Source organism: Brassica napus, chromosome C6, assembly GCF_020379485.1.
Source record: "Brassica napus cultivar Da-Ae chromosome C6, Da-Ae, whole genome shotgun sequence".
In the NCBI taxonomy this organism is placed as follows: domain Eukaryota; kingdom Viridiplantae; phylum Streptophyta; class Magnoliopsida; order Brassicales; family Brassicaceae; genus Brassica; species Brassica napus.
Window position 1 is genome coordinate 37026237 of NC_063449.1, and position 9889 is coordinate 37036125.

Genomic DNA, 9889 nt, shown 5'->3' on the forward strand with positions numbered 1-9889 from the left:
TACCAGAATCAACAGAGTTGGATAGCAAGGTCAGACGAATATAGGGCGAGCCGGTGAGGCATTGGACACACGGATCAGCACAGAGGAAAGCAAAAGTAGAACATAAGAGAATGAAACAACAAACCTTGTTTAGCCCGTGCTAGAGCCTCTGGAAGAATCCTTGTCATTTTCTTAATCAATATCTGGTTTCCAATTTACAGGAATAAGTGAGCATCATTGGATATTTACCACTACTCACTAAAGTCAAAAGGCCAACATACATGTTTACACTTCGTGAATTAGCAACCGCTATGAATGAACCAAAGGAAATGCCTAGAAGGTATTTACCAATGCTTCTGCCTTCCAATACAACAACAGTATGACGATATCTTGCAAAAGTGATCTTCTAAACTGACCATATGATCAGCACTGTACTGATATGGAAGTTATCAAAACCTTTCACATATCTCATGACTCATGGACTGGTCGCTGGCTTACCATAAGATGTTCTAGTCATCTCGTGTAGTCATCTCCATGGTTAGCCACCATGTCATGAGTTGGATCAACCCGTCTGATCTACAAGACGTGAAAGTTAAGTCAGTAATTTTTTCTTCTAAATTAAAATGCATGAAAATGTTTTGACAGAGAGTAGTACCTCATCTTCAGCAGCTACTGCTGTATTATCAATGACAAACATAGTGAACCTCAACCAAACAATGACAAACATAGTTATTGTCACATAAAATACTTTCTGCATGATTATTGTTGTTCTCTATTTTGAAAAGCAGTTAATGCAAATTGCATTCTGTTACAGATGTATAAGTTTGATTTTTTTTTTGTTAACTTTCAATATTGGAATGATACGACACAAGACCAAACAAAGTGATTGATCGTTTTTTTTTATATAACTAATTAAGAATAGAAGATTTATGATAGGAGTAAAACAAAAAAAAAGATTTTTTCCGTTTTACTTGAGCAACAACAAAAAAGACTTAAAGAAGTAAAGATATGTGAATCTGTAATGCCGGAATATATTCTTGTCTGTTTCTCTTGGCTATTCTTGGCTCCTCTTCTCACTTCTGTTCCTACGGCTTCTGACCACCTTGAAGCCATCATCTTCTTCGCCTCCTACAGATACATTCTCAGTCCTGCTTCCATCTGCCAAGCCACTCTGAGGCTTGCTTCCATCTACAGAACCACTCTGACTCCTGATTCCATCTACAGAGCCAGCCGGAGTCTTGCGTCCATCTACAGAACCACTCTGACTCATGCTTCCACCTTCACTTCTCCCACCAGACGGTTTGTTACTATTATACTCAACTTGCTTTTCCTTCACACGAAGTTTATGCTCCCCAAGCTTGAACTGATTGTTCTTGGCAGCCTTAAGTACACTCTTAACAGATGCAACAGATTCAAAGGAAACAAAGGCAAAGCAGCTTCCACTAAACCTGGAGCTTCTGATTTGAACACCATTTCCTTTGATAGCGCCAAAACCTTTGAATAGTTCATAGACTTGAGGAGGCCTTGCATCCATTGGCAGATTCGAGACAAATATGGAAGTCCCTGCAACCAAAAACAACATGTAAGATATCCAAAACTAGACAAGACAAAGGAGTTGTTTGACAACAATGGATGAACGTTTTCTAACCTGGTTCATCAACCATCTTCTGGTCACTTTTCTTAACAGGTGCTGGAGATACATGGGGTTTGGGTTGTGCCACGGTACTAGGTTTCTGAATCGGGGCTGCTTTAACTTGGAGAGGAGCAGCGTTTCTCGACATGGATAGCACCTGCATTTCATAATTGATTAATAATAAATAAATAATAAGTCCTATAAAAAAAATTGATTAATAAATAAGTGTTGCATATAAGGCCCAAGGAAAAAGTCAAATCTACAAGGAGAAAACTCACCATTGAAGCATAAGATATCTTGGCTCCATCAAGAGCAGGAGTAGCTGATGTTTCAGCAACCGGCTCTTTGGGTTTTTGAGCAGTTACAGCCTTTTCAGGAGTAGCCACATTCTTAACCTCCGCAGCTTTGACAGACTTCTTCTTGGTGGTTTTGTGGACCTGCGCAGTCTTTTTTACCTCTTCAAAAGGCTTTGTAACTTCTGGCACTACAATGTTCGTCCATTAAAGAGTTAGTTCTCTTTCAAATATATAGTTATAAAGACAAAGCCTCAGGCAACATACCAGATTCAACAAATGGAAGAGCTCTTGTAGTAGAGGACTCCTCATCAACAAAACGATGAATGTCATTGACGACAGCATAGACACCGTTCGGACGTGCAAGATAGAACGCTTGGGAAAACTTTCTCTTGAGGTTATCTTTACCAGTCAAGAAACCTATAACCATGATGAATACCCCATCTCCCAATGAACTCTGAGAATCGACACTGACCACATCGAATGTAGTACCATCATAGTAAGAGGAAAGGTAGTGCTTCTTGATAGCCTGGACAAGGATGATAATAAAACAATGTCAAGTCTCTCTCGACAAAAAAAAATAGGCAAGAGTCTTAACTGGTTTCAGCATAAAGTGCAATTAATGTCATAGAGTAAATAAATATCATGAATCTAATAAGGCAACCAACATAATACAAACCTTGACCTAATAACACCTAATATAAAAGGAGAATCGTGAGAACCATTCAACGACAATGTTTTACCTCGAGGGATGAAAAAGACATCGTAGTACCATCAGGTCCTGGTCTGCTGACAATGCAACCATCAGCATAAAACGTATGTGCTGCTTGAGTCGTCGTCCCCACAGTATGATAGTACTTTTCCACAAAAGCCTCAGAGGCTTTGCGAGCATCAAGAACACCTCCCTCGGCAGCCATATCTACACACGTCCTGAGTTTTTATTTATTTATTATAAAGTTATATCTACTACTTTCATCAATTTAAAAGAAGGCAAGCCTCTATGAAAGGAGGTAGATTTTAGTGTGATTAGGTTAAAGAGGACGATATTTGCGATGAGGAGGCAAGAGAGGAGAGGAGCTTAAATAAGGGTTCAAGAGGGTCGGCGAAATTATGTTTCCATACAAGGAGAGAACAAAAATAGGAAAGAGAATATTTGTATTAATGACAAAGGGTCGGTCAGCTTTAACTCGGAGTTTTGACTGGGGGATGCTTTTATGTTTTTGACCTTTATATCCTTTTCTCCTTGACCCTATTACTCTTGCCAAGAAAATAAGTAAAACTTTCTTGAACTCTTACCTAAAAATTGAGTCAAAATAAATATTTCAAAAATAATTATTTACTCAGGATAAGATATTAAAGAGAATATGATATAACTTTATAAAGGTTGAATCATTATATAAGAAATGCAAAATTTACAGTAAAAAACTTATCTCAATTCAAATAAGATATGAAAATTTATATAAACTTCCCATGAAGAAATAGTTGGAGAGATGAATTCTTCAGAAAAAATTGTGTTTAGGTGGGAAAAACCAATCCATTTTGTATATAATTGGTCAAATAAAGAATCTTCAATCATTTCAATTTTTCTTTTCCGAGATGATGGTCTACTTCTTCACATCCACCGTGCATTCAGGATTAGGAATAAGCGAAATCTGACCTACTTTTTACCGAGAGATCCATAAATCGGGATCCTAATGCGCAAACTAACAGTCATGTAATTTTGAAAGTACATATTTTTCTATATTGATTTAAGCCAAAGAAAGGAAATTATGAAATATTTGACTTTGATTTAGACTGAATCAATTTGATTTTGGTTTAGATTATGTAGTTTATGGGTTAATACAACCCGTTTGAAATGATAGATGCAAACTTAAATACATGTAGATAACTTTTTCTATTGTTAGTAACGTGTACAAAGAAATTTTCAAAATGATTACTACGTAAAACTTATTCCTTCTTATTATGAACTTTTCAATAAGTTATAAGCTATATAAATATAAATAAAAATTAATATATGTTCAAAGTAAATATATAATTATGATTATATAATGATTAAAATGTCAATATAGTTAACGTTAACTATATGTAAGCATATATATATATATAAATTTTTCTTTTTTTGGAAATCAGAAGGTGTCTGCGCATTCGGCCCAAATAATTCCTCCGGACTCGAGACCAACCGATGTTAATACCGATGACATGGCGTAAAGCATCCTTCCCAACAAGAATTAAGTGCAATGGAACTTATTTGAAGCACTAAACCACTAGCTTGGTGTAGACATGTATGTTGCATGAGATTTGAGAAATTTAATCTCGAATGTCTTTCTTGATAGGTTGATAGAGTGACAAGGCTTATTAGAGATGATGATTACGGGGTTGATTGGCAAATATTTTAGAAGTGCTGTAAGATCTCTCTGCAACCTAAATTATTTATACAGCTCAGAATTTTACCAATCATGTGTAAAGATTTTTTAAAGCTACCGATTTTTCTTTTCTTTTTATTTATTTTTAGCTATGAAAAGCCATAAATCTAGAGCACTTATTTTTTGCTTTAGAAAATTTATAGTTAAGTCTTTGAATCTTTTTAAACCTACAGCTAATATTCTACAGCAAAATTATCTACAGCCACAGCAAAAAAATCTACAGATTTATTTTTAAATCAAAAATATAAAGCTACAACTCTTTCCAATTATCCTCTACGTAAACAGAACCTCGGCTTCACTCTGTGAAACACAGCTGAGCCAAGATGAACAGAGAAGATTTCAGCTTCAATACGTCTCAAGACGGAATTGTAATCACAGATAAACAAAAGAAAGACGCGTGGAAAAAGACAATGGGATTTCAATAGATCAGGTGGTGAGGGGAGTTATGTTATAAATTTGGAACTCCCCGTGTATTGAATGCAAAAAAAAAAGGAAGAAGAAGAGGTTGACGAAGAGATTTTGAAGGAGAGTAAAGAGAAAAGCTCGGTTAGCTATGGAAAGGAAGAGGAAGACTAAAGAGAAAGCTGCCTCTAAACCTGCTATAAGGGCTCAGAAGGAATCTGACAAGAGGCTCAAGGCAAATTACAGTACCATCATGTTTCATTATCAGTTATTAATTGGTCTGTTTCATGTTTGGGTAGTCTCAAATGCTGCACTTTCTCTAGCGCTCTTCCTCACTTTTCACCTTTTAGGTGAATTGAGGAAGGAAATAGACAGTAAAAAGGTTGTTGACTTTGCCTAATTTGAGAAAGAGAGATCTAGTGAGTGAAGGGGGCAGCTGATCCATGACTTTCAAATGTAACTTATAGTTTTGAGCTTCATAACTTTAGATGTTATTTATGTTGTCTGTTTAGAAAAATGTCTGAAAAGAACATAATCGTTAGTAGAAGCTACCGTGAGTCCATGGAGACCTCGAGCTGCCCTTTGAGCTAATGCTAATGAATCCCACTTTGTAGTTACAGTCAAGTCTCTTGAGTCTTGACTGATTACAGCTTCTGATAAATTGTAAACTACTTCTAAATTTGCAAAAAAAAAAAAAAAACAATAACAATAAATTTATTAATAATCAATGATCAGAAAAAAAAAATGACGACCACTCTTATATTTATTTACACAATATATAACAAAATATCATATACAATTTATAGTTATAAAAACAGAAACTTATAATTATAAATGTAAATGTAAATAAATATGCAAGAGTGCATGGATCAGAATCTTGTTAGAAACATCAATGGTGAAACATTCAAATTAAAATTTTTGAAAACAAGCAAAAAAGGATAGAAAATTGTCTGACTGAAAAGAAAAAAAAGAACAGAAGATTTATATTGAGTCCCATAAGGAGTAAAACAAAAAGAAAAAAAAAGGAACAGAATTTATATTGGACAACAGACTTAAAAAAAAAAAGTAAAGAGATGTGAACTGTAATGCCGGAATATTTTCAAGTTGCAAGCTCTTCCCTTATCTCTTCAAACAATCAACTTTTCTAAGAAACTGTAACTGTTCTTGTACTGGTGTTTGCAGAGAGCACCAAGCTTTAACCTTAGCAGCTCCTTCTTTAGTGATTCTTTGGCTATTCTTGTCTCCTCTTCCCACTTCTGTTCCTACGGCTTCTGACCACCTTAAAGCCATCATCTTCTTCGCCTCCTACAGATACATTCACAGTCTTGTTTCCATCTACAGAGCCACTCTGAGTCTTGCTTCCATCTACAGAACCACTCTGACTCATGCTTTCACCTTCACTTCTCCCACCAGACGGTTTGCTACTATTATACTCAACTTGCTTTTCCTTAACACGAAGCTTATGCTCCCCAAGATTGAACTGATTGCTCTTGGCAGCCTTGAGTACACTCTGTACGGATGCAACAGATTCAAAGGCAACAAAGGCAAAGCAACTTCCACTAGCCCTGGAGCTTCTGATTTGAACTCCATTTCCTTTGAGAGCGCCAAAACCTTTGAACAGTTCATAGACTTGAAGAGGCCTTGCATCCATTGGCAGATTCGACACGAATATGGAAGTCCCTGCAACCAAAAACAACATGTAAGATATCCAAAAATAGACAAGACAAAAGAGTTGTTTGACAACAATGGATGAACATTTTATAACCTGGTTCATCAACCATCTTCTGGTCACTTTTCTGTACAGGTGGTGGAGCTACATGGGGTTTGGGTTGTGCCACGGTACTAGGTTTCTGAACCGGGGCTGCTTTAACTTGAAGAGGAGCAGCGTTTCTCGACATGGATAGAACCTGCATTTTCAACATTGATTAATAAGTGTTATAGATATGGCCCAAGTAAAAAAAAGGTCAAATTTATAAGAATAAAACTCACCATGGAAGCATAAGATTTCTTGGCTCCATCAAGCGGAGGAGTAGCAGCTGTTTCAGCAACTGGCTCTTTAGGTTTTTGAGCAGTTACAACAGCTTTTTCAGGAGCAACCACCTTCTTAACCTCAGCAGCATTAACAGACTTTTTCTTGGTGGCTTTGTGGACCTGCCCAGTCTTTTTCATCTCTTCAACTGGCTTTGTAACTTGTGGACAAGACTTGGCAAACGTACCAAATACAGCAGCTGGAAGAGCTCTTGGAGTAGAACCCTCTTCATCCACAAAACGATGAATGTCATTGGAGACAACATAGTTACGGTTCTGACGTGCAAGATAGAACCCTTGGGAAAACTTCCTCTTGAGGTTATCTTTACCAGTCAAGAAACCAATAACCATGATGAATATTCCATCTCCCACCGAACTCTGAGTATCAACACTGACCACATCGAATGTAGTACCATCATAGTAAGAGGAAAGGTAGTGCTTCTTGATAGCCTGGAACCAAGGATGATAATAAAACAATGTCAAGTCTCTCTCCGATTAAATATAGACAAAGAGAATTAATAACTAGTTTCAGCATAAAGTGCAATTAATAACTAGTTTCAGCATAAAGTGCAATCATCATAACTAGTTTCAGCATAAAGTGCAATTAGTATCATAGAGTAAATATCTCATGAACCTAAATATCATTAACCTAATATAAAAAGAGAATCGTGAGAAACATCCAACGTCATTGTTTTACCTCGAGGGATGGAAAAGACATGATAGTACCATCAGGTCCTGGTCTGGTGACAAGGCTATCATTTCCATAAAACTTATGAGCTGCATGAGTCGTCGTCCCCACAAGATGATAGTACTTTTCCACAAAAGCCTCAGAGACTTGGCGAGCACAATGAACACCTCCCTCCGCAGCCATATCTGTACACGTCACGTCCTGAGGAAAAAGAAAGGGGAGAATACAATTCAGATCAAACAGAAACAATCAACATTCTAATCCAAAACCCATTATTAAAAATCAAAACTTTTCAGAATGCAAGAAAAATCACAAATCTGAATTCGTATCAAGGGATTTACAAACCTAGAGATGGAACCAAGAGAGTATAGAGAAAAGGAGGAGGCTTTTAGTTGTGATTAGGTAAAGAAGTTTGAGAGATTTTTGAGGAGAAGGCAAGAGAGGAGAGGAGCTTTAAATAAGGGTTTAAGACAGGTTGGCAGAGATTATGTTTCCGTAAGGAGAGAACAAAAAAGGAAAGATAATATTTGTATTCATGAACAAAAGGGGGTCGGTCAGCTTTAGAAACTCGGACTTGTGTTTTGAGTCTTTGACTGTGAGGTGGATGCTTTTATGTTCTTTGGCCTTTATATCCTTTTCTTGTTGACCCTAGCACTCTTGCCAAAATAAATTATTGGTTAAACTTTTTTGAACTATTTAGTTAATGATTTCTAGATTTCTTGCAAATTTAGTCTTACTTTCTTGAACTAAATAATTAATGGATTGATGACCAAAAAATAAAACAAAAAATAATTAATGAATTCTCAAAGATAGATACAAAATCTTGTGTTCTTATCTAAGTAATAAATTTTAGGGAAAATAGCCAAAACAGAACAAAAATTCAACATGTTTGTCCTTTTGGTATAATATCATTGTTAAGTTGTCTTTTTAGTATAATTTTTTTTAATAATCCCAAAACTAACACTTGATTAATCAAATTAATCAAATAAATACATTTTAAAAGTATTTAAATATTAAAAACAAATTAAAAAATTAAAATTTAATTAAAAAAAAAATATATATATATATATATATATATATATAATTTTAAGTTAACATTTTAGAATATATTAATAAAAATTAATATAAATAATATATTTAACATTTTTTATATTAATATAAAAAATTGATATAAAAATTGATATAAAAAATTGAATTCAAAATAATTATATAAATAAATACATTAATAAAAATAAATGAATATATTAATAAAAACTTAATTAAAATAAAGAGCACAAAAAAAATTAATATTTTTATTTATAAATTGTACATTTAAATTTACAAACAAATATTTCCAAAATATCGACTAAACGTTTTACTCGATATTCAACAATTTTTAGTGTATGTTAACTATTTTATAAATTATTTAAATAAATAAACCTTTATTAAATAGTTTAGAAGTTTAATCATATTTGATAAATAATTTTATACTTTAAACAATTATAATAAGTAACACTTATATACTAATATTTTTACGATAATTATATACTTAAATTCAGTTATTACTTTTAATATATGATGTTAACTAAAAATAAAATATTCTCATGCATAGCATGAACAATAACATTTATATATTCTCCGTGATATACACCAATTGAATTTCAAATAATTCTATAAATAAATATATTAATAAAAATAAAACAAATATACATATTTTTTTAGTCGATATATGTTTGTAAATATATCACAAATGTCAAATATATATATATATATATATATATATATATATATTTTTGCAAACATATAAAAAAATAAAAAAAAATATTTTTGTAACGTTTTAGGCAAGCACAGAGATTACAAATATTTTTAAAATATTTTTGTGACCAAATATACACATTTTAGGAAGTTAGAATATTTCAAATATTTTTAGAATATTTTCTTGACTGAAATTTTTCTAAATTTTTGCAAAAATCAGGTTTTCTTATCCGTAAAAAGCACTTTTTACATTGTGTAGAACGAAGACAAAATCCCATAAGCATATTCTACTTCATGTAGCCGTCAGAGTAATGTCTAGATTGCACATTCCGAGAGTTGTAGAATACGTAATAAAAATAGAAGTTGCATTAGACAAAAAAGTAGCTATCTTTACAATTAGTAGAATTCACATTCTCCCTATTTAGAATTTTAAGTAAAATTAGATTGTCCGTTCTAAAAAAAAGTAGGTGAACTTTTTTAATCTAGAATTCATTTTCTACTAACCCATTTTCCGTAGAAGATGGATTATACTTTTAGTAGAACGTAATTTTAAAATTTAATTTATCAAGTATTTTAGCCAAAAAATATATCATTTCGTGTATATGTGTGTTTTATCAATTATTTCTATTTTTTACAATTTTTTTGATTCATAAAACTATTTATTTCATTAACTTTTAGAATTAGAAAGGAGAAAAAAGAGCAAAAGTGG

At 33.4% G+C, this 9889-nt stretch overlaps 2 protein-coding genes across 2 annotated transcripts; both read right to left on the reverse strand.

Moving 5' to 3' along the window:
- Positions 1–860: 860 nt before the first annotated feature.
- LOC106400395 (nuclear transport factor 2) lies at positions 861–3641 on the reverse strand. The gene is made up of 5 exons (XM_048760133.1): positions 2649–3641; positions 2173–2434; positions 1891–2096; positions 1628–1769; positions 861–1542 (listed from the first exon to the last, which is right to left on the reverse strand). Exons 1-5 carry the CDS (start codon positions 2820–2822, stop codon positions 1034–1036), a joined length of 1293 nt encoding a protein of 430 aa, XP_048616090.1. The 5' UTR covers positions 2823–3641; the 3' UTR covers positions 861–1033.
- A 1975-nt stretch (positions 3642–5616) lies between these two features.
- On the reverse strand, positions 5617–8138 carry LOC106400014 (nuclear transport factor 2). The gene is given in 6 exon segments (XM_022694849.2): positions 5617–5976; positions 5978–6410; positions 6496–6637; positions 6720–7208; positions 7456–7647; positions 7792–8138. Coding segments are annotated over 5 exon segments (1365 nt in total). The 5' UTR covers positions 7630–7647; positions 7792–8138; the 3' UTR covers positions 5617–5849.
- Positions 8139–9889: the final 1751 nt, after the last annotated feature.

Excerpts from the sequence above, each read along its gene's own strand:
- LOC106400395 (XM_048760133.1), bottom strand. The coding sequence starts at position 2,822 with ATGGCTGCCGAGGGAGGTGTTCTTGATGCTCGCAAAGCCTCTGAGGCT. Across the intron at positions 2,097-2,172 it reads TCTTCCATTTGTTGAATCTG|TGCCAGAAGTTACAAAGCCT; the intron begins GTATGTTGCCTG and ends CGAACATTGTAG. Across the intron at positions 1,543-1,627 it reads GAAGATGGTTGATGAACCAG|GGACTTCCATATTTGTCTCG; the intron begins GTTAGAAAACGT and ends TTTTGGTTGCAG.